The sequence below is a fragment of the Aquila chrysaetos genome, chromosome 16 (assembly GCF_900496995.4).
Source record: "Aquila chrysaetos chrysaetos chromosome 16, bAquChr1.4, whole genome shotgun sequence".
Lineage (NCBI taxonomy): Eukaryota > Metazoa > Chordata > Aves > Accipitriformes > Accipitridae > Aquila > Aquila chrysaetos.
The window spans coordinates 12050887-12075284 of NC_044019.1; the positions used below are offsets into that span (position 1 = coordinate 12050887).

Sequence of the window (24398 nt, forward strand, 5' to 3'; positions counted from 1 at the left end):
TGAGATGTGCAAGACTCCGTTTATTTGGAGCTCAGTTTATTTGGATTTCTCTTGTTATTGCACAGACATGTAGGCCCAAATGCTTTTGCTAGTGTACATCAGCACCATCCCACTGTCTGCCATAAAGCTGTGCCAGTTTGCATCAGTTGGAGGTCTTTGGTTCTTTCGCCTACATGCTCATTTTGAAAATAGATCCTTTGCTAGGGATTAATTCTGCGTTACCGAGAAGGCTCTCCCCCAGCTCTAGGTATCTGTTGCTTGCTGCAGCTAAATAGACAGTATGTGCAATGCCTTTTATCAAGCCCTTGCCAGACAGTTTGGAAAATATGATCTCCTGTGCTCGTGCATGCATGTGCTTTTCTGCTGCAAAAGCAGTTTCCTTCCAGTGAAAGCTTGCTCCGGAGCCATTAGCATTGACAAACCCTGAACTATTGACAGACCCCAACTGATCATGACTGCCAGCTGCTTGGGAGGGGCAAAGTTCTCCCCCAGTAAAATTGTTGGCAATAATTATTTCCCCTTAACATAAGTGCCTCCTTGCAGTTGTGTCTTAGCTTCACGTAACAAGAGCTGACAGCAGTGTGTCCAAGCTGTCTTGAAGGACAGACGAATGTGATATACAGGCTGTGCACCCCTGCTCTGGTGGGGCTTCTCCTTCCTTGGGGTGGCATTTGTCTCTTCTGCTACTTCTCCACTCCAGTTGCCATCTTCCTGCATACAGCCTTAGCTACCCCTTGTGCAGAAAGGCTCATCTTTTCTTTTTGTTGGGCCTCACTTCGGAGCATTATTGACTATCCTCCGCCTTGATGGAGGCACGTGTTGGTCTTCAGGCTTTTTGGATACATGATGGTACTTTTGCCTGCCCTTTGACGACAGCTCCCATCTTTTGCCCAGCTCGGTAAGGGAGGCATGGATGGATACTGGCAAGCTGAGACTAGATGCCTTTCCCCAGGACAAGGTGCAGCTTGAAGTGAGGGTATGGCTTGGAAGCAGGAACTGTCAGATGATGCTTGGGGGTTCCTTCTTATCCATTAGTCTACCCTGACCCCAGCTGGAGTAACCAGCCTGGCAGTGTGAGGCAGGGATTAATGGTTGCTAAAACTGCTTGTGTTGCACAATCGGTGCTACATCAGAGCCTCGAGCCAGCTGCAGATGAGCTAATAAGTTTATATCGGGCAGAAGCTGTATTTCACTTCTTGAAAGCTGTGCTGTGCTGGTCAGCGGAGCAGCATGGCTTGGGCACAGGGCTGTACTCCTGCAGTGGTACTATCCTACAAGCCTAGCAACAAAATGTGTTGCTTGGCTTTGGGTGATGCTTGAACACATCAGACAGGTGCCACTTGGTGAAAGAAGGTGGTGCCTCTATTACAGGTTCCGCCCCTCTTACACTAAACATAGGAGATATCTGAAGGCATCTTCAGCTGCCCAGTGTCCATCTAATCCATGTAGCCAAAGCAAAGGCCACTCCATCTATTTTAAATGGACATCCAAAATTCAAATTAATTCAGCGGCTTTCCAAACTTTGGTGAGCAGATTAGAGACAAGGCAATGTGATGCTGTAAGAAGGCCTTTTTTAGACATTTCCTACAGTGTCTGCTGGTGGGGGGGACAACCTCTTGGCAGTAGTTGCCTATGGCTTATTCATCCCGGCTGGAGTCCTTTGTCCTGCTTCTTGGCCCTGCGGTGGTAAGGCATCCCAAAGAGGTGGAGTTGGTCTCCTCCGGGCCAATAGTTCTCCTCTTGTCCTGTAATGACCCTCCTGCGTGGGCTGGGAGTGTCTTATCTGCAGCCATTGTTTTGTCTTCCTGTCTCTTTCCCAATGGCTTTGTTGATTTAACCTAATATATAGATATGGTGCACGCTGCCGTAACCATGCTGGCTCGATGTGCTGGACCAGCTGCACTCCTCCAGGGCTTGGCTGAGTCACTTGGCCTTGGCCCTGGTCTATAAAACCTGGATGGTAGCTCACTGCAGTGGTTATTTCTCCCTGTTTGCACAGCACCTAGCGCATCAGAGGGTCTGATCTCCTTTAACCACACTGGGCTGCCTGGTTAATGCTTATACCATCTCTCTCTCTTTGCTTCCCTCCTCCCCCTTTTTTAAATCCAGCTTTCAGATGTTCCTTTTAACTCCTTCTCCCTTGGTCCCCTCATCCTTTGTCCTTGTTTGTATCACCCCTGGAGCAAAACCATCTTCTCTTACAGGGCTTGTAAGCTTGTGTCTTCCCCTCTCACTGGCAAATGAAGCAAACTCTTGGGATTTTATGTTTATGGACGTACCCATGAAATGCCCCACAGGGAGAGTGCCTCCTCCATTCTGTGTGAGGGTGAGGTAGAGGAAGAGGGATGTTCCTTCTAGACCTGGCTTCCTCTCCCTCTCATTTCTGCCTCTTTGGGAGTCATAGGAAAAAAGTCATTATTGATCCCAAGCCAAGTACTTCAGACTTAGTATGACACGTTGTTTGTTGACTCTTTGGACCCAGCCCACAATTATACATGTTCTTCATGGTGCTCCTCTGAACGTGTGGGCCAGGCAAAAGCTCTGAGCCAAGACAGCTGCCGCCTACGGCACCCCCTCCCTGAACGCCCGTGGGGTCACGCGTTCGCTTGAGAACATCCCCTCCTGACTCATGGCCAGGGCAGAGGAAGGCTTGCTGGGGAGCATCATTGGGACTGGACTCCTTCCCCTGCACCCTGAGCTTATTGCACAGATGAGATGCCCTGCCCTCCTGACAGCACACTTCTGGAGTTTGTAACGAGCTGTTCTGGTGTGAAGGAGACAATGTGCTGCTTTTGGCTGCTAGACACCCTGTTTCCTTGGGATTATCTCTGGCTGCCTGTTTTGGCCTCTGTATTTGGCTGCCCAAAAGCGAGTGCTGGCAGAGCACGCTGGACTGAGCTAACTGGGAATTAGGGCTGAAGGTGAGATGAGCAAACCCTATCCATCAGGCTAATGTGTAAACCACACCATCTACACAGCTGACGTACCAACTGGTGCGCCCCTTTCACTGAACTGGGGCTCCCAGGGGGCTAGGCAAGTGCTGATGTCTGCCAGGCTAGTTTCAAAGTGGGGGTTGCACATGCATGGTGAAGAGAGGTTGGGGAGGTGTCGGGATAGGGAGAGAAGTTTGGGATGGCAGAGGGAAGGATGCATCACTCAAAAGGCAAAACAAGAGAGACCTCATCTACTCCATCGTCCTGGGGGGCTGCTGGTGGAAGTGCAGGGTCTCCAGCTGAGACAGGGCTGCTTAGTTCTTGCTGAAGAGGTGAGGCTGTTTCTCTGAGAACATCTTCTCTGGGTGGGATCCCACCACTGACACGCAAGCATGGACCTCTGGAAACCATGCTGGCAGCTGATGGCGCCTGTAAAGGAGTGGCCCTCAAAGCAACTGTGCGTTGGGGCTTATGCTGACAGTGCTCTGCATCCCAGCAATATCAGAGAAAATTGGGCTGCATTTCTTTGCTAGCAGGAAAAGAGTCTTTTTCTTTTTGTTTCTTTTTTTCCTAGACCATGTGTTAGCCTCCAACTGATTTTGCAACTAGTCCTACATAGCAGAGTGATTGTGTAATTAACAGGAACTGGTGCGGCCCTATCTCTCTGGGACTCCCGCCCTCCTTCCCGCAGCGATGGAGACAGACTGGCTCCCTCCCGGCGTCTCACCTTCTCTGCTTCCCCTGCTGCTGGGAAGAGCTCTGGGAAGCTCTCTGGTGCCCTGCAGCATGTTTCTGGGTGCTCCAGGCATCCCTGCTCCTGTAGCTGGGTACGGTTTCGCTGCAGAGATTTATGGTGGTTCTCCTAGCTTAAACTGTGCCAAAACGTAACAGATGAATTAATTCTTTGTTTTTCTTCCCGTGTCCGCTGTACTCCTACCCGCTTCCTGGTGGGACCAGGAGGTTTGTTTCTGTGAAAGGATACGAGCAGCTGTGGGACTGATGCTGACCTTACTGTTCTTGGATACATGGTGTGACTCAGACTGATGCACCTGGGCTTGGCAGCAAGTGAGGGAGAAGAGGGGACAGAAGGAGCCTCTGTTCTGCAGGGTGATGGTGTGGGATTTCTCCTGCACCGCTCTTTCTCTGTGGTCCCTTAGGCCCATCCATTTTGCTTTTGAACAGTGGGTTTAAATGCTCCCTGCCCCACGGATACAGGGGATAGTGACTCTGTCCATGTGTCAGTGCACAGTTGCCTCCCTTCTTGCAAGCTCTGAGTTTAGAAAGAGGGTCCTGCTCTGCTCTCCTCTCCCTGTGGTCCTGCAGGACCCTGCTGATGCTGGAGGAAGGATGAGTTTTCTTGCCATATCTGATGTCTTTCTCAAAGATGAAAGCCAGGGAGAAGGGCAGGAAACCTTCCCCAGAGGCTGAGTAGCACAGCCACCTTGTGAAGGCAGGAGGATTTTCCAGGCAGAGTTCGGTACCAGGAATTTCTCTCCCCGAGAGCAATGCAGAGCTCAGCCTGCTGCCTGTTGCAGTGTAGGGACCCCTTTTCTCACTGCTTCACTTCTGGTGTTTCCAAATGATCTTAGCACCTTAGACCAGTAAGAGCTAATGTCGTGACCCCTCTCTGGTCCTGGATTTCATCATCTAAGTGTGGTTTTTGTCAGCCCTGTTCATTGAAGGCCCCCATCTTTGAGAGGCAGTCAGTCCTGGGCTTGGGGTGGAAGTCTGCCAAGTGCTTGCAAGATGAGGAGCTCACGCTGGCATCCTCCAGGAGACAAACCTGGGTGTGGAGGCAAGGCTCTCTTGCTGGGAGAATCAACAGCTTTCCCCTCTACCCATTTACACAGAGGATTTCGCCTCTGGTAAGAAGTGGTTTGCCATTGCCTCTTCCCTTCCCCACACCCAGCAAGCTCCTGCCTTCTCCTGGTGACAGCAGCTGCATTCCTCCTCGCCCCTCCTCAGCTCCCTGCAAATTGCCTGGCATCTCTGCCTGAAACAAGAGTGCTGCTGTGATTTCATCCAGCCCCCAGTTGTTGCTGGCCCATGGCTGCTAGCTACGTCTCTGTCTGCCAGGGCTCCTCCATCTTGCACCCTTGGCTGGCTCAGACCATAGGAGTCACTGGCAGGTTTGGGCCGATTCTCTCCAAAAAGAAAACCCTGTAGGTGCATACTTCATTTCAACTCTGTGGGCAATTGCGGTGAAGTCAATAGGAGTGTTTGCGTGCTTAAACCTAATTACTCCTGTAAGCACTTGCAGGGCTGGGACAGGGTCTTTTTCAGCAACAGAGACCTTTTGTGGTGGATCTCTTGCATCTTCTCACCCAATTTAGAAAGAAAAAAATGCAGTGTGACAGCATCTGAGCAGCCCACAGAGTGAAGCCAGCAGCAATGTCTGTGCTTAGTGGTTTTTGTTGTTCCTGATCACTTAGGGGCTGCTTAGTAAATACCTGCAGAAAAAAATAAACTGTTTTGAAATGAAGAGACGGTGGAAAGGAGAGCGAGCACTTCCTTCTGATCTGGCTTTAATACACTTCCTTTTTCTTGAGATTTCTGGGTATATTTTGTGGATAACTTCCCCATTTCAGCTTACCAGGTGGCAAGAAACCCTTCTGCAGAAGTGATTGAAAGGAAACGTGTAAATGAGATGAGAGGGACTGAAAGCAGAAGGAAGGTGAGGGTCTGAGCAGGGTGGTGTCATCATAGCTGCTCCCATCTTGGAGATGGCCAGAGGAATATTCTCACTTACCATAGGGGAACATGGGCAGGCCATGCCATGAGCACCATGACGTGCAAGTATAACGTGGGGTGGAACTTGCTAGGTACAAGTCCAGGCACCTGCTGGTTTGGTATAGCAGAAAATCTCTTCACCCAAAAAAGCACATGTGGACCAGGAGATGAAGGTTAGGGGAAAAAAGGCTGGTTTTTTCCAGGACTGCTCCCACGATGAGGTAGCATGAAGAGCAATCCTCTGAATGCACGGCAGATGGGCATTTTGTTTTAGCAGGTGGCAATGTTGTTAGTCCTTCATCAACCACTCATGCCCTTTAATCTCCTGAAATATCAGTGCTTCATGGAGGCAAGCCAGATTTTTTTTGCTCTTGCCCATTTTGGTGGCTGGGGAAACTGAGGCACGGGAGGGTTGGTCAATTGAGCAGGTGAGGGGGAGGTTTGAGAGCAGAAGCAGGGTGTGTGCTGCTTGCCTGCCAGTGGCTTCCCCCAAAATCCAGCTGCTATGTCCATCCCAGGAGAACATTTTTCTCCGGTGCAGCATTTCCCAGCACAAAGCCCCTCTCGCATTAATCTGGGTCTTGGTTTGCCTCCGGGCGTTCGGGGACCTTTTGGAGGTGAGCCCTTCGTGGAAGACTTCTGCTGTGAATGGACCAGGAGTGATTTACAGCCCACCGAGCGCAAGTTGCTAACCTGGATTTCTGCTCCCAAGTTGCTTTGTGTAATCGGGAAAGCAGCGGTAAAGGTGGAGGGAAAAAAAAAGAGGGGGGGGGATTGAATAAGGGAAGGAGGAGGGGGCTGGAGAAGATGAAGGAGGGAGAGAGGCGAGTTAAAGCAGAGGAGGGCGAGGGAGAAGCCCCCCTCGCCGGGGAGCGCCGGGCTTTGTGCTGCGGGACCCGCCGCCGGCTGCGCTCCGGGAGATTCTCCCGTGACACCTCCACGAGGCGGAGGGGGAGGAGGAGGAGGAGGTAGAGGTGGAGGAGACAAGCCGGGGGTGTGGAGCAGGGAAGGGGGGCTAGCAGAAACAAAAGGAAACCAGCTGCAGAACTTCCTGAAGGCGGAGAAGGGGGGGACGCGGGAGCGGGCGCGCAGGCAGACGGGCGGGCAGCTGCCTGCGGTGCTGGGGAAGGGGGCGGCAGGCGGGACCCTGCCCGCGACTCAAGCCGTGGCCACCATGACCAGCGCGATCCTGAGGAGGAATTCCAGTAAGCAGGGCCTGCAGAACCTCATCAGGTGAGAGCCCACCTGCCCGCGGGGGAACCCGGCTCTCCGGCTGGCTGCTGCCTGCGGCTGGGGGGTACCGGGGTGGGAGGGGGGGAAGAAAGGGAATGAATCCCGGATCGACCATCTTCCTGCCCCTTTAAATCAGCTGAATTTCTTCCTCGAGCCCGGTTCTCCAGCAGACGCGATGCGTTGGAAGGAAGGAAAATAGATACCCCCGCTCCTTCCCCAAAGCAATATGAGAAAAGCAGATTTGAACTTACTGATGGCTTTTCCAGGAGCACACAACTGAAATAACTGAGCACAACTGTACTGTGACACTCACCTGAGCCGGCTAATTTCCCCCCTCCCTCTCCGTGCAAGGGATGTCTCAGTGTGTGTCTTTTTGTGTCCCCTGAGCGCTGAAGGCTTCTGCCTAGAAAAAGGATTTTTTTTTTTTTCCGTAGGAAATGTACGTTGTGCATGCTGTGATGTGCATTTTCAATTCGGAGATCTGTAAAGGGCCAGACCCTCCCAGGACTGCAAGCTGACATTGCTCTTTTGATTTAATTAATCGCCATAGTGCTTTGAACCTTTCTCTCGGAATACAATTGCCAGGGCAGGGAGGTGGACGGTTCAGTTAGGTTTATTCCCTTTTGTCAGCCGGGGCTGAGCCGGGGAGGACGGTTACATTGTCTGCTGGTGCTGGGATTCCCTTCCATGCGGTCACTCTGCTCTTCCCTGGGGGCTGGAAATGCTGCTTTCCCCTGTGGGTCTCTGGGATCCTCCTCTGGCTGATGGTGGTGTGCCATGCTGACGGCTCTGGGCAGAAGAGAGGCACTCCTTGCCTCTTTATGTTTGATTGAGCAGCTGGAGGGGTGAGAGATGGATTTAGGGGGTGCTGGACTCGCATCCTGCATCTCAGGCACCTCTTGGGTCCCTTGTGCTCGCTGGTGCCTGCTGGTCTCCCGCTGGGAGGTGGAAGATGTCAAGGTGGGGGTTATTTGGACAGGCGTTTTCAATTCAATTTGGGATTTCCCTGGCTGGTAATGCAGCCTCTAAACCTCACCTCTCGAATAAGTTTCTGGCCTTGGAAGGGAAACTAGCTCCTACAGCCATCCAGTCCCTCCCGCCTTTTCCTGGGGCCTGTTCTGGACCCAGGGGAGTCAGCAGAAAAGCTCCCACTGGGTTGCACAGGCCCCTGGGGTAGAAAGCAGGCACGAGGAGCTGACTCCTCTCTCTTCATCTCCTGTTCGGCCCATCGCGCTCTTTCTCTGGTCTCAGCCTAGAGCGACTGGGATCTCGGTTACACATCCCTGTTTCAGAACAGGGCTTGGTCAGGGGCTTGCGAGGGCTATGGAAACCTCTGCGTGGGTGTGCAGCAGGCAGGGATGGGTTCAGATTTGGAGCCAGCTGGTACTGAGGAGGGCCAGGCAAATGAACTGGGGTGGGAATCACCTGCTCGCAGCTGGGCAGCAACTTATTTTGCAGGGTGGCAGATGGGGGGCGGGGGGAAGCACATGTGCCTCATACACAGAAAAGGGGTGTCTGAAGAGCTGTCCTTGGCGCAGCCCAAGCCAGGGGTGTTTTCCTGTCCTTAATGGTGTCTCCAAGTTCCTCCTTCTGTGGATAAGGGACTTTTGGTGCTCCAGAGACTCATAGGGGCTTTTACCAGAGGAACTCTGGGATGACATTTGTTCTCAGTGGGGTTATTACATTTAATCTGGCCGAGGTTTGGCTTTGTGGCTGTGTTTTCCGATCCTGCTTACAGATGAGGAGGGAGGTGGGGTGTGAAGATGTGTGAGGGATTTCATCTATGGTTTACACCCAAATAACCCCACTAATGCTCACAGGAGTCAACAGGAGAATAGGCAGGATCTGCTCCATGCACAGCCCAGCCTTTTTTGTAGTTGTATTTTCTCCCAGAGCAGTTTCCCTCCTAAGCCCAGCCACAGGGCTGGCTCTGCAAGCCCTGCTACCTCAGGTGCAGGCACAAGCTCCTTCAGTCAGTGAATGGCTTGAGGCTCCTGGCTTGAAGATATATTTCTGTTGAGATTGCTGTGCTCTGCTTTTATCTGTCCCAAGGTGACTGCAGGTAGAGCAGTTACACTGCATAGGTCCTAGGCTTTTCCGATGTGCCCGAGTGCATCAGTGACCTGGAGCACAAGAGTGAAAAGGGCTGCTCAGATCCATATTCACAAGCACCAGGGATTTTGGTGTGATGCCAGGGTTTACCTGGCCACTCCTTCTGCAGAGCATCAGCAGGGATAACCAGGGAATTACCTTCTCTGAGCATTGCTCAGCCAAAGGAGCTGCTTGCCAGGCTGTCCTACAGCTGGGTTAAGGGATCCTGAGCTGAAACCAGTGTAAAAGTCTTGTGGATTTTGGGTTGAAGAGCTGAGTCCCAATGCTTAAGCATCCAGCCTTGTGCTCGAGACAAAACCCCAGTATTTCAAAGTGGCCTATGCCTACGTGCAGAGCAGGAGCGCCTGGCTGCGATGACCCAAACATCCAGTCCCAGGAGCCAAATTTGCAAGAAATGGCTTTTCCACCGACCGTGCTGACAGGTTTAGCGCACGCTGTGCTTCAGGGTGGGTTGCTGTGCTGGAGAGCGGTAGGCCATGTTGGAGGCACAGCAGGCTGAAGCGCCGAGTCAGCACTCCGGGAAACATCCTTCACCTCTTCCCAGCCTGGAGGTGGGTTGGAAAAATTACCCCTCCTTGTTCCTCACTGGCTTTGCGGAAGGTGCAGGCAGGAGCATGCTATTTACATCTGAAAGGTTGGAGGCTGAAAAGAGCCCAGGGTTATGCCTTGCGATGCAGAGCATGAGTGGCTGAGTAATTACCTGGGAAAGGCATGGGGAAGAATGGGCAATTGCAGGGTTATCTACCTCCCCTCCTTTGCCCTGTGTGCCCAGGCACTCCCCTCCTCGGGCATAGTCTCTCTATTGGGATATCCCTAGGGAAAGATTTCTCCCTTTGTAGCACGTAAACAGCAAACAGCGGCGATCCCTCACACGCCTGCAAGACTTTGTATTTTTTAAAGTCCTCTCCAAATGTGAGTTGCTTTATCTTGTTATCGTGTTCTATTTTTCCTTATCCTTCTAATGAATTCCTATAAATAAGATAGGGATCCGTGCCTGTCATGTTGATTCATTCAGTTCGTTATCTGCTCCTGCTGGAATTTTACTCTCCCTCTATTTATCGAGCCTCGAGTGTTTCACAAAAGAATATGGCTGTTTAATTAACCTACAAATCAGCCTCTCTGTGTATCAGCTGTGCCGCTCCTCGAAACTGGATTATCGGGCCTCTTGGTTGACACTGCTCCCACCAAGTGCTGCGGTGGCTTGCTGCAGTTGCACCCCCATAGCTGGGCTGTCGGTGCCTGGCTGGGGTGTGCAGCCGTGGGGTGAAGAGTGCGTACAGATGGATGTGCGTTCGAAGCACTACCGTTCTCATCTCGGCTGGTTTGGTTTTTATCCAGCATGTGGGTGAATCTCGGGTGTCATTAGGAAGTGAGCTGTGATCTGTTCTTGGGGGCGGGGGGGGAAGGATAGTTTTCTTGCACACTGCTTGTATGCTTCCTAGCACGATGGAGGACCTGGCCCAGAAGAGGGGCTCCAAAGTATGGCTGCTGCACAGGCAACAAATAAACGAGTGTCTATAATTACATGTCTTTGCAATGCCATAGAGTCTGAAGTGCAAATAATGCTGTGGGGAAGGGGGACTGAATCTTGAGGATGAAAAAGCTCAGGGGAAGAAAATGAGTCAGAAAATTAGATCGGGTGATAAACCTAATTATTTTCTCTGTAGGATGGGACTTTTGTGTCTTTATCTTCTGTGGAGTCATTAACATGGGAAGACAAACTGTGAGATCTGAAATCATGCTTGCATGCCCCTGTGTTTTGGCCCACCATACATGATGGAGACACTTTCTGCCTCCAGCCGATGCCAGCACTCGTGGTCCTGGTGCCGGCAAGGCAGCTGCATGGCCCCTTCTTTCTCCCTGCAACGCGCTGCTGCGTTGTTGAGCAATGCCCCGGTGATGCTCAGAGTCTCCCAGCGTTAGGGTTAGCTTTAAAATTCCCTGAATTCCTTGAATTTTGGTGTGTGTCTTGATTATAATATTTAGTTTGATGGGGATGCGGGGGCTTTGCACACCTCTGCGGGATGCCTTCCTTTCAGCCTGCATGCGATGTTTCCTGGAGCTCGCCAGGATGTGTCTCAGCAGGGAGGATGCTACTCCAATATTTCTGTCTTGACCTCCTGAGCGCTGAGCTGGGAACAAGGAGCTTGAAGTGCTTGGAAGGGCTGGATGGTGCTTCGAAGGGGGAGAACATTTTTTTGGGAGGTGGTTGATGCCAGGACATGGTCTGGGCATGGTTTGTTGCCTGGGAGGTAGCTGCTGCCTCCAGGGGTTATTGCAGCATCTCTTTACTCCACCTCCCTGGTTTGTGAATAGGTATGGGGAGGGAGGAAAGCTTCCCGTGAAGAAGTGGGGCAGCTCTTTAGGGGGAGACGGGAAAAATGCATGTGCAGAAATGAGCCAGTAACAGAGCTGCTGCGTGGGGAGAGGAGGGAGGGATGGTGGCATGGGGTTGGTGGGGGACACAGCGCCTTCATCAGTGCAATTCATACTTTGCAATGCTGCCTCAACATTTCACAGGGAGTCTATTGTCCCTGCAGGGCTTACCCACCATGGTGCTCCCCTTCCGGAATCCTCCCTATTTTGATGTTTTTATTAGTGGGCTTTTTTTTTTTGTCCCTCTGCGTCCCACCGCCAGGGCCAGGGCAGAGCTGATGGCCACCTTTGTGACCCCCACAAGTGGAGGGTGGATGGGGAGAGAGAGATGACCAGATGCTGCTGGTGGGGAGGAGCGGCCAGGAGAGCCCTTTGGGCTAGACTGATCACTGGTGCTGGTGGGGCATGCCCAGGAGCGATGTCATCGCATTTTGCAAGCCAGGAAGGACCTGGGGCTTTGCAGCCCAGCTGAGCCATGGGGCAGGGTGGGGGTAAGGGGCCAAGCCAATGCATGGCAGGTGCCCCCTCCCTGGGTGCCTTGTGGGATGCCCACCCTCTGCTTTCACTCCAAGGAGGGCAGCTCATCCTTCTCTCTCCAGTTGCAGCGGCTCATCCATCCCCTCTGAGAACCCTGTAGACCCATTCCCAGATTTCTCCAGCCCTGGGGCTTGTTTCTTCAGGAGCACTCCACCTACCATTGACTTTTGCCAGAAGCCAGCTGGTGGTCTTTTTTGCTTTAAGCCTCGCTTGTCTCAGACTTCTACCTGCTCTCAAGCCATTGGATATTTAGGGCCTGAGCTTGAGCCCGTGGAAATTTTGGGGAGCAGTAGTGAGCCTCTGAGCCCCTCAGGGCTGCAGCTGCAGGTTATCTGCATCCTCTGGTGGGTGGAGAAGGGTCACCACGTGTATCTGAGCGTGGTTCAGCTGGAAAGGGCACTGGATGGGGATGCTGAGGTCTGAGGCTTTGCAGCTGGGTTGGTGTGTAAGAACAAATTTTCAGCTTCCAGACTTTTTTTCCTTCTCCCACAATTTGTATGACTTAACTCTTTCAATGCAGAACGCCAAAACAGGCACCAAACTTCAGCAGCGCCATCCCTCAGCTCTATGGCGGGCAGAGAGACAGAGGGCAACCGGGGCTGCCAGGTGCCTCTGTACCACGGCAAGAGGCTGGCACGGCCATGCCCTTAAGCACAGGAGTTGCAATCAGTATTTTGGGGCAAAGACTGTTTTTTCTCATGAAGACTCACTGCCCTAGCGCAGCAGGGACCGAGGGCTTGCTGCTGACTCTGGTTCCTGTTGCAGTGCAACTCATCAGCAATGGCCATAAACGAATGGAGCCTCAACTCTCCCAGGGAGCGGAGCAGTGCATTCCCACGGCCTCCCTGCTGCCTCCTGCCAGTGCTTGGGTAGCAAACTCCCTCCTGCTGCCAGGGTCTGCAGGAGCTGGGGGGGACCACATCGCCCCAAGGGCTGCAAAATGAAGGACTCACAGCCAAGCCAGCAGTGCTATAAAGGCAGCATACCTGGTACGACTCTTACCCCTGCTTCAAGCCAGGATTAAAAGTAAGGCTATCACTTGCCTCCTTAGGCTCAGACTTGTTTTCCAGCATGAGTGTATCAAGAAGGATGCTGGCTGACTGTAGCCAAGACATGGAGGCTATGGAGGCTTGCTTCCCTCTCAGAGGGGGGAAAAATAAACTACAAAAGCTGGGTAAGGCAATCTGAACCTCTCTGACAAGTCTATTTTCTCCTCTGGCGTGCTTCTTCCTTGCAAAAACAGAGCTCAGACTTCTTGCTCTTTAGAAAAAACTGATTTCTTGAACCTTAGGACTGAGATGGAGAGACCGTGAGAAAGGGCTGCAGTTTGAGGTCCTATGCAGCACTGATTTCTCACACCTACTGAATACCGTGGAGTGCTGGGAGGGCTTGAACTCCAGGCCTTTCCTCCCCCCCACCAAATTCCTGACCGGTGATGTTAATACATTACCGCACCAGCCTATCTGTGTGCTAAGCACCCATGGTCCTGGGGGTGCAATCCATCATCTTGTAAAGGATTCAGTGGGATTCTGTCTGCTATGATTAAAACCAATAATAATAAAAAGAAACAGTCTTTCCCATCGGCTGCTTCGTGCCTCTATGAGTGAGCTGTGCATCACCAATGGCATCTGGAAGCGTGGACCATGCCCTGTGCCTTTCTGGAGCTGCTGTCCTGTGAGAGGCAGGAGGGGACAGATGAGTCTCGTGATGAAGGACCAGCCCTGCCTGCACCCCTCCTCCGAGGTCTACTCCTGCCATTCACCACCAGCTTTCTCAAATGTCTCTCGTTTTGCTTGTGGAAGTGGTAAATTACCAGCTTGGGGCTTTCCCTGCCCGTCATGCCACAGTGACAGGTCAATCTTTGCAGGGAATTTAATTAAAGCTAAACCAGGCAGAGTTTTATACCTGGCACGTGTGGCTGCATGGCTGCACATCTGCACATCCTTCTTTGAACGGAATTGGGATGTGCTTTTGTGGAGAAAACCCAAGATTCATTTAAAAAAAGAAGAGTTACTTTTGTTTTTAAGGGGGAGATAGGTCTTTGCCATGCTGCATGTGGTTTTTCTTCCATTTCTGCTTGATGAAAGTTTGGGCCGTATCATATTTTGTTCAGACGCCTTGGTGTGTCCTTATCGCCCCATGCATGATGCCTTTCCACACCCCCCCCTGCTCCAGTGGGTCGGCGGGTACAGGCTCTGCGCCTGCCCCTGGGTGTGAAGTGGCTCTATCCTGCTGTTCGCATCTTGAAGGCGAGCCGTGATTTATAGGAGAAACGGGGAGACGTGGCTGAGACTGCGCAGCTATGGGTAGGGTGGGGAAGCTTGGTATGAGAAAAAGGCTGAGGGTGAAGCATATATATGCATTTTTTTCCTTGCCCCCCTGCCCCCCTCTTGTTCAAACTCTGTAGCCTGGACTCTGAATGGAGCAATGCAGCTGAGGAATTACATGAATGTATGGGAGGGAGAGGCTTGTGCAGCATCTCTGGCTGCCTTTGACTGACAAGCTGATCTTTCAGAGCTAGGATAACCATCTCCCTCAAGACTAGGCTGAAATAAACTCCAGGCTGTGACATAATAGTTTTTGATTTTATTTCTTTTCCCAGTCTCCCTGTATCGTACCGCTATCCATACCCCCTTCCTTATCCAATGGGGTGATTACCTAGCTGTAGTCTTTGCTATAAAGCCATATTACTCCTAAGCCACAGAAACCCATCCATCGAGAAGCGTTAACTGTTGCTTGTTCTCTGACACAGTGATGGCTGTACCGTAGATGCTTTGCCAGCCCGTGTCCCCTGGTAGCAGGGAGCACAGCTGTGGTCGCTGGTATTCAGCAGCGGCCTCTTGGCAGAGAGTTAATGAGGGATTGGGATGCCAGCTGGACCTCCGCTCCATACCCTATGTCTTCCTAGCTTCGTGGTGACCTTAGACAAGCCCTTGGGCTTAGGGACAGGTTTCTGAAGGTGTCTTGATAGGTGGAGGTAAACCTGGGTCTTAGAGGGATCTTTGGAAAGGGCCGAGATGCTGAACTCAGATGCCTAACACTGGTGCTTGTGGTGTGAGGCATCCCCTGGGACACTGCTTTGAGCCAGGGCATATGTGATTTGCCTGGATGGAGAGAAACCGAGCCATGGCAGCATGACTGTGCGTTGCATGCAAATGTCTTCAGCCATGACTTCTGCGGTGGCCCGACCCCAGTTGTCCCAAATGACGTGAGTGGAGGCATTATCTGGGTATTTCAGCATACTGTCACACAGATCCATTATATGCTGTTTATATGAGATTAATAAGTGATTAATTTGTTGGTGGAAGGTCAAGTGGGTAAGGGAGATGCTCCATTGTAGCCTTTTGAAGGTGTCCTCTTCCATTTCATGTGACAGGGTGAGCCGCACATCTCCATACCCCTGCCAATCGTGTCTGGGCCCTTTATAAACTGGTGATAAATGCAATATGAAATAAAGCCTGGCAGCTCTGCTTGGCAGCAGACTGAACTTGTTGACGGTCCTAGGCCATATTCTGCACCAATATTGTATCTGGCACTGTGACAAGGCAATGGAAGCTGCAATGGATTACGTGGGAAGGTGAAAGTCCCTTGCATAGGTTTCTGGCATCTCCCTTTCCCCTAACCTCAACAGAGAGGCCAATGGGATGGCTGCCAAGGGATGCAGGGTCACCCTTCCCAGTTCTTCTCTAGTTCATGCAGCCCCATCTCTTGCGGGTGGTATTTTCAGCAGTGGTAGACGCTGTTGCTTTCGCAGGTGATGGGGCAATATATCCTCTGGGAAACAGCAGCCGTCATGCCAGGGGTTGCACATGGCTCCTCCTAAACCTTGTTCCCAAAACCTCTTCCCTCGTGAACCCTGGCTTTGCGGAGGCAGCCTGCCTGACAGAGGCAGCAACCAAAGTCAACACTGTCCTGGCCCAGTACCCTGGCGAGCTCAGGAGACAGGAATGTCCAATGTGCTGGTAGAGGGTTCCTGGGCTTTTCTGGCGCAGGTCTGCAAAGCCCAAAGCCTCTGGGAGGCATTTCATTTTCCTTTCTGGAATTAGCTTTAGTGCTGAAGGTTGGATTTGGGCCAGCAAAGCTTCCTTTGAGCCATTGGCCGTGCAAATGACTCCTCAAGTCTGCAGCGTTTCCCTTAAACACAGCTCATCTGGTGCCAGAAATTTCCCTCGCCTGAATATTATAATCTCCTCAAGTGCCGGTGAGGAATTGCCCAAAGGAAACGTGACCTTTCCAGCAACGCTGGCTTGTCTGGAGCGGGCATTCGTGGCCATGTGGAACAGTGCAACCAGAGCGCGGGTGCTTGTATTGTTCTGCAGGAGGAGGTGTTTTGTAGGGCAAATGGAAATAAAACCTCTCCCTTGGCTGGGGGTCTGGAGAGGGGTGAAGTCAAGAGCTGGATCTGAAATGGGCAGCCAGCCCCAGTCAGAGCAGAAGTCTGAGCATTCCAGACGCTTGGCAAGCTGTGACTCCGTGGCCAAAGCTGAACCAAGGTGCTTTCCGCCTGTCCTTAGACCTGCCAGATCTCCTCACCTCCTCAGGAAGAGATAAGCCCCTTCCACAAAGAGAGTTTTGCCCCAAACTAAGACCTCCAAAAGCTGTTGGCAGAGATGTAGGGACTGCATAAGAGAAAAGATATGGCCCCGTAATGAGGTCTTGGTGGATCAAGGCTTGCTGCAGCTCCTGGCTGCTGGGGCAACAAAGTGGTCTCTCTACCCTTCCTCCCTCCCTTCTCCAGTCCCCCTAATGTTTACATGAGGGGGGGAATTTCCTTTCACCTCACATGAAAATCCCTCTATATAGGCAGGTGACTGGATGCAGGATTGTAGCACGCTGTAGCTCATCTTGCAAGTCTTCAAGCTTCAAGTCTTGCTTTCCAATTCCCCATCCTGTGTTGGGTGAAATGAAGTGGAGAGCTCTCAGTCCCACCAGCAGCTATGAGCCTGCTTCTTCCCAAAATTTCCCCAGCGTGGGACTGACCTGGGAAAGTGCTGGCTAGAGGTGAAGGCAGGGGTACATGGTATCAGCCCAATCCTGAAGTGCTGGGTAATTATTTCTAGAAATGGGAAAGGTGGTTGTGCAATACCACTGTGGGCTGAGCACGTTGAGTTACCACATGTGATTGTGAGCAATTAGAGCAAACGGGAGACCACGGCCCCTTCTTAGAAAACGGAACTGTTTGGAAATTAAATCTTTCCACCTTTTTGCTTTGAAAGGCAATTTAACAGCTGACCCCCTCCTCACACTTGGGCTTGTCCAAATTGGAATGGCACATTCTGTCTGCAGTCCAACAAACCCCTATAGCTGACTGAAATGCAAGGACTTTGGCAAGGTTTAGTTTCTCATTTGTTTGGGGTTTTTTTTGTTTGTTTTTCACTGAAGACAAATATTTGTGTGCTAGGTCAGTCAAAAAGGAATCGTCCTTTTTCCTCTGCTTGTCGGTGTGACTACTGAACCTCAAAGCATCACTTATTAAACCTTGCTCTGCTGCCAGCCTGTTTGAGCGTGAGAGCGAGCTCTGAATCCGCTAATAAACTGGTTTTAGGTGTTTGCTGGAGGGTGCTGATATTTCTGAACCCAGGGTGAGTGGGGGCTTGCTGGGGGCTCTATCAGCAGCCCTTATTGCTGAGAGGAGCAGGCAGGGAGCTCCCAGCATTGCAGCCCCACCATGATGCTCAGTGTGTCTGAGCCGCATCCCAGCACGGCAGCGGGCAACTTGGAGGCAGGTTTGCTCTGTGGCAAAGGGAGCTGGGAAAGATGTTTCCCTGCTTTTGCAGAAAAATCCTTCTCCCCAAAATGGTCGCCCCCGGCTCTGTCCTCAGCCTGTTCAGAGGATGCAGGGACAGAATAGCGAGCCGGTGAGGTCATGGGGAGAGAGTTAGTCACATCCAACTGGGAAAGGGAGAGAGCTGCCAACCAACGTTGCTCTCACACCATGGAAAGCTCGCATGGTTCGGAGGGGACAGGAGCCAGGGGTTGGTGCAGCGCTGCCTCTGCAGCGGCTTCCCAAGGAGCTGGAGGAGGGGTTGGAGGAAATAAATCGAAATCTAATTTGTTCTGGCATAAACATGGACCTTGCTTCTTGTAACTGGGGCGATATGGGTGAGAGGGGGTTAAGAGCCTTTCCAAATCGGAGACTATCTGGAGCTGTCACACAAGGGAGGGAGATCATGGCAGAGTTTAATGAATGACTTCATTTATATATTAAAAAAAACCCAACACAACAACATGGTGGCTTCCTGCCAGGCCCACAGACAAGGGTTTCTATGGGAACCTGGGGGAAAACAATAAATAGGAGTGTGGGATGAGTAGGGAAGGGAGGAGGGGAGCCCGGACTTCGGTCTGGGTCCGCTTTTTTCCCCATGGAGAGCAAGGTGGCAAGGGGCGATGAGGGGGCAGAAGCGGAAAGAGTGGCTGAATTTGCTGCTTGCAAAAAGACCCCACCCAAAATAAGGCAGGCAGTAATTACACGTTGGCGAAGCGGTCTCTTGGCCTAGTCCTGGGATGTGCTTCATTCCCTGCTCCCCCGTGGGCTCAGCAGGGATGGGGGACCTGTCTCCATCTGGCTCTGCATCGTGGCTCTGCTGTCTCAGGGGAGGTGGGTGTTCGGGTGGGCAGGGATGCGGGGTGACCCCCAGCTTCCTGCCAGGGTGGTGGTGGGACCACTCCGCAAAGGGATGCTAACGGGGCTAAGCTCGGCAGTCCTGCCAGGACTGCCGAGTAAAATAGGCTCCGAGTGAGTCTCCCCTGGAAAGGCTGACAAGGTTCATAGTGTAATTAGAAAAGCCAAATTTTTCTTTAACAAAATGTCTCCATTAATCCTGACATTTTTTTTTCTTCTTTCCTTTGATGTGAGGGGGGGAGATCTGTCATGACCCTCAAATGAAAACAGCATCTTGGTGAGGCCCTCTCATACGGTTCATAGTCCAGGCTGTGGGCAAAGCTGGGCAGGCTGGCAGAGTGGCACTTCTGGGGTCAGCTGAAACCTGCCCATTGTTCACTCAAACTGGGCTGAGACAAGTCTCAACTAAGGCATTTTTGTTTTCTTTCTTTGTTTTCCTTTCCACAAGCTCTTTGCCCCAGTCAGAACTGATACTACACCTTATCTCCTACCGATCAGGTTCATCTTATGGGGACTGCAGTCCTCAGGGTGTGCCCGAAGGTGTGGGAGGCGCAGGTCGAGCTGGGTCCTGCTGCTCACAGGAGAACGCCTTCCCAACACCCATGTGTGTGCCTTGCACAAGAGCATTTCTGTAAACACCAGGGGAAACAGCCTTCATGGTCTGTTTTGGACCTGGCCGAGCCAAGCATCTGCCCCAGCATCAGCCCCGGGTACCACGAGTTAGACCTGCCCCGCTCCAGCTGCCATCGCAGGCCCTTTGGGTGAGCGGTGACCGTGCTGTGGCGGCGTGTCCCTTTCTGCCTGCATCCCAGCCGGTGCCACCAGCAGTGGAGCGGGAGCCGATCCTGCGTGGGGACCAGCATTATCGCCGGAGGAGGAATACGGCAGCTGCCTTATCACTTCCTTGGGGATGCGAGAGGCCGTTCTGCTGACAGAGGTGTTGTTATCCGCTGGCTGAGATGTCTGGCAGAAGCCAGGGCGGGTTTTTCTTCTCTGCAGGGGAGGAAGGAAGCTGGGCAGGACAGAGCAGGACACAGCCGCTGCCCTCCACCACGGTTCCTTCTGCTCCTGGTCAGGCAGGAACAGCTCAACTGCTTAAGAAAACTGACCCCCAGGGTGCAGATCTTGCCCTCCCTGGGCCAAAGCTTGAGGTGGGGGAGTGGGATTTCTTGCAGCACTCCAAGACCCTTTACAAACCCCTCCTGGGATGCAAAGCTGCTTTGCAGGGAATGGTGCTTCTCAGTGGGCTTCCAGCCCACAGGAAGGTGGCTGGTCTGGGAGGAGGGGGATAGGCGCCACATCTTCGTCAGGGTTGGGAAAGGCTCTCCTGCACCCCTCTCCCAGTCCGTGTGTCCCACCTTTTCCTTGCACGTCAGTCAGTCCTGCTGCAGAGCCATGCTGATGGAGGCAGGGATGCCGCTTCGAGGAGCGCCGCTCATGGTGGGAGCGCTCCTCTGCAGGAGCCCCCCGCTTGCCGGGGGGAGCCCAGGAACCTCGGGGGATTATTGCCAGGTTTCACAGGCACTGCCCAACGGCGTTAAGGATGGATTTTCCCTCTGGCTTGGCAGGCTGACAGCGCAGTGGAGCGTGGAAGACGAGGAGGAGGCAGCAAGAGAGCGGCGGCGGCGGGAGCGGGAGAAGCAGTTGAGGTCCCAGGCCGAAGAGGGCTTGAACAGCACTGTCTCCTGCTCAGAGAGCGTGGGTCCAGCACAGGAAAACCAGTAAGAAATACCCATGGATAAATCCTTCAGTGACACACTCTCTCCTTGCAGCAAAACCCTCCTACATCCACAGAGTGGGTGTCTCTGTTGTTCGGGGTGGTTTGGGGAGATGGGGAAGTTCCCTAATAGGTTTGGGTTGGGGGATTTAGCCCAGATTAACAAATAGTGTGTTTCTAGCTTGGGCAGAAAAAGCCAGAATCCCTGCTTTGCTCTTTCTTTTTTGGCTGGGGGCTGGGTTTTCTACTGCCCTGAGAGTTTAAACTAGGACAGCTTGGGTAAGACGGAGCTCAGGCAGGGAGTCCCCATCACCAGGGATTTCAGTGCCGGGTTAAATTTCAGCTTGTGAATCATCCTACGCTGAAACTGATGGAAGTTCCCGATACGTGCGAAGACAGACACGTGCCTGAGGATGTGATGCACAACCCTGGGCAGATCATGGTGCTGGCGGCCAAGCAAGTGATCACCTCTCCTGGCTGGGCTCCTCGCTCTTCCCTTGGAGGATGCTGCCCCAGCAGTGGGGAGCATGGAGCAGCTCCTGAGTTGGTGCAGTTCACAGCTCCAAGGGTTAAAGTTTAATTTGATGCTTTAATGAGCAGGTCCTAAATGGAAGTAGCTCAGGAGGCATTTATGGAGAATCTGAGCTATCTGCTGTCAGTGAGGAAACTCCTGGAGAAGAGATAGGGTGACCAGTCACGTCCCCAGCATCCCACCACAGCATCCCACCGCAGCCTCCCTGTGTCCACGGCACAGCAGCCCAGGTGCAGTGCGGCACTGAGGCTGGCACAAAAACCAGTCTGCACTCTGAGTTGCCAAACTCTGTCTTAAAGACCCCAGTCTTCCCACTATTCATGTGTTCAACTTATTTCTAAATGTATTAAACACAATGGAAAAGTGGCGGCAGAATTTGGGATTTTCGTCAGAGAGAAGCAGCAGCTTCATTTTACTGGAAAACAGCAAAAGCTGTTTATAAAAATCTATTACTTTCAAAATTATTCAGGACTTTTTTTTTTTTTTTTTGTCTAAAAGTGTTGCAAAGAAGCTTCAAAATTTTTTGTAGAAATACACCCAGTGATATTCTGCAGACAGAACCACTGCAGTCTGCCCTAAAAGCAAACAGAAGCTCTGGAAAGTAATAATAATCATTAGCTTTTCCAAACCCCTCTTCACACAGGGGCTGGAAAATAATTTGTAAAGGTCTTTAAAATGGCAGACAAGATCTCTGGTCTCTGCTTTACTGGGAGATGCTGTGAGTGGCCTTGGGCACAGAGCAGCGTGCAGCAGCCCCAGTAACCTAGCTTGCAGGCTCCAGTCCTGTGGGCATAGGCACAGACACGCTGCTGGCCCCATGGGACCGTTGGCATTGCCGAAATTTAATTGAGTGCTTAAGCATCTGTGAAGGGGGCCATGACAAGCAGAACAACTCCTAAAATGAGGCATTTTGCTCCCCACTTCATGATGCTTGATCCTGCTGGGCCAGGCTTCACCAGAAGGATGTTTCTTCTCTGGCCATCCCCTGGTTTCTTCTGCAGCTGCTGACGGCCACCTGGGCTTGCTCATGCAGCCGGGGTCAGCCCTAGCTATTAATCTTCCGCAAAGCTTTGCTCTCTCTTGTGTAAACACTGTCCGCTCCTTCCCTCAGCTCTTCCCGCGCTGGGACTCATCCCATCCGTGTTACTCCTGTTTGTGCAAACCCACCCTCGGCATTTCCTTGCACTAAAGGGACAGAGTGAAGCTCCTCTCCTCCCTTCCCCCCACTAAAAAAAAAGAGAAATAACCTGCAAAACAGTGGGTTTGCAGGAAAGACACACGTGGCCTTGGGACCCAGAGGGATGGACATCAGCTTAAGCGGTGCTGATGGGGCTGTGCTGGCTTGGTGCTTCCCCTGGGGCCGTGTTTGCAGAGGGGCACAGGGAAGCAACCAGTTTTCAAACACATTCGGCTGGTCTCCTTTGCTCCCGGGGAGCTTTTCTGATAGCCTGAGCACATGTTTGTGGCCAGGGCCACAAATACTGGAGCAATTCTGCCTTGGGCATCATCAACGCTGCAGCTCGCCTGAAGCCTTGACCAGGGACTCAGCAGATCCATAGTCCCATCCTGGCTCCACATCAGATTTCCTGAGTGTTATCCTGGGGCATCCACAAGCTACTGCTACACATGCAGTGGAAAATAACCCAGCCTGGGCTTCAGTGTCCTAGACCTACGTGGCATCACTGCTCGGCAGTCTAAGGGGATGCTGAAGTGCGGCAGGAGCTGGGCTGTGCTCAAACTTGTGGCTGAGCAGCCGTTTCTGGTGCACAGTGCCTGCTACCCTCCCTGGTGAGCCTGGTGAGGGCACGTGTTTTTTGTAAACCCTCAGCTCTTGCAGTCAGTTCAATATGAGACTCCCAAATCTCAGAGAAATGCCCTATATTTCAAGCCACTGGCATCACGGAGGAGGCTAGGCATCTCATGACACCTCCTAAGAGCCCAGAAAGGCAAAGAAAAGACTCACCCACATTTATTATGTATTTTGATCCTCTGAGTTTTAAACTAATCTGTGAGTCCCACATACTAATTCTCACTCCCAGGTGATGTGACAGCCCTGCGTCCCAAAACCATCCGTGAAGCCACCTCCTCAGGCCAACGCCTGCAACGTGGCTGCCCACCCAGGATCCCCAGCCAGCAGGCTAGTCTCCTTGTGAATGCAAGGAAAGAAATAGGAAAAACCCAACAAGCCCCATGCAAGGCCAGCCCGCATCTGGCACCAGCAGCTGTGTGCTCTGGGAGGGCTGCGGCTCCGTACAGCAGTAGAGTATTCACAGGCAGGGAGCCAGAGTCATGCAAGTGCACGTGACTGGCTCAAAGCTGGACGGGAATGTGAGGATCCAACCCAGAACTTGAGCCAGTGTCCTAATCTCTGGGTCTTCATGCCTTCCTCATCCAGCGATCTGTTCAGGCCAGCTCCTGCTGATGTCTTTTCTATTGGGACAAGCAGCAACCGAGTTTGAAACACCTCTGGTCCAAACAAGCTAGGGCCAGCTCCGGCGCAGAAGAAAACCAGGGACTTTTTGGTTTTGTTGTGCTGCTTGTCTTTTGCTCTCCTGTGTGTGGTTCCAGAGACCAGGCAGGCAGCAGGGTGCTCCTGCTAGAGACGTGGAACTGCTCCTTCTTCATCTTGCAGTGATGCCCCAAGAGACTCCCTCTGTACAAGGGTGCTCCTAAGCTCATGGCAAAGGTGTCTTTCCTGTAATGGAGAATAAAGCTTCAAGGGGGATTTGGGAGCAGCCGGAGGAAAGAAGATGCAATAGCTGGAGGGAGAGAAGGGCAGTATCAGGCTGGGGCTCTTTCAGGTCAGGTTTGGGGTTTTTTTGCATCTCATTCTAATTTTCCTTCTTGCTGTGTTTCAGCTATGACTTTAAGCCATCCGGGACTTCAGAGCTGGAGGAGGATGAGGGGTTCAGTGACTGGTCCCAGAAGCTCGAGCAGCGCAAACAGAGGTGGGTATGACACAGCCGGACTGAGGGGAGGGGAACCAACATGCCCAACAAAAGGATAGTCCCTGAGGAGGGGTGACCAAGCCCAGGTCAAGCCTAGCATGCATAAGAAAAAGGCCAGAGGCTGGAGCATCAGCAGGACAGTACGGGCCCCGCACGGCTGGGACGGATGCTCTTCACCTGCCATTTGGGCTAGTGGGGAGGAACAGGCTCAGGGACTGCCCCGGGCTTTGGGGATGTTCGGATTGAGCTTTGCACTCCAAGCAATGGCAGCCTGCCAGGACGCCTGGGTTTGGAGGAGTGACAACAGTGGATTTAAGCCACCTGAGCTGCTGCAGGGGTTGAAATGGCCCCTAACGTAATCCAGGCCAGCCTAAAAAGCTGTTCTAAGTTATTGCTGCTTCCTGGCTCATGTCAGCATAGTGGGTGTTGTAGCCTCACCCCACCTTGTGCTTGACTCCTCTTTCAGCAGGGGAAAACAGGCAGCAAAGAGCCCCGAGAGGTGCTTGTGTGCCAGCTGTTTAGTCCCCATTCCCATCACTCTCCCCTTGCTGAGCTGAACCAAACTCCTGCCTTAACTACTTCCCTTGGACCATCAACCTGCATGTGAACTCTGTGACTCAGCTCTCTCGGCAGCTTGATTTTATAGGGAATTTTGCCC

The 24398-nt window shown here is 52.3% G+C and overlaps 1 protein-coding gene across 2 annotated transcripts in view; it reads left to right on the forward strand.

The window, feature by feature from the left end:
- Positions 1-24398, forward strand: part of LSP1 (lymphocyte specific protein 1) — a 51670-nt gene that overhangs the window by 6233 nt on the left and 21039 nt on the right. Inside the window, exons 1-3 of one of the 2 annotated variants that reach the window (XM_030039202.2) lie at positions 6518-6896; positions 20112-20264; positions 23651-23740. In XM_030039202.2, coding sequence (XP_029895062.1) covers positions 6838-6896; positions 20112-20264; positions 23651-23740 — 302 coding nt within the window. In that variant the 5' untranslated portion in view covers positions 6518-6837. Of the gene's footprint in view, positions 1-6517; positions 6897-20111; positions 20265-23650; positions 23741-24398 lie in introns of those variants that run through there. The other variant, XM_030039201.2, reaches the window with a different exon arrangement.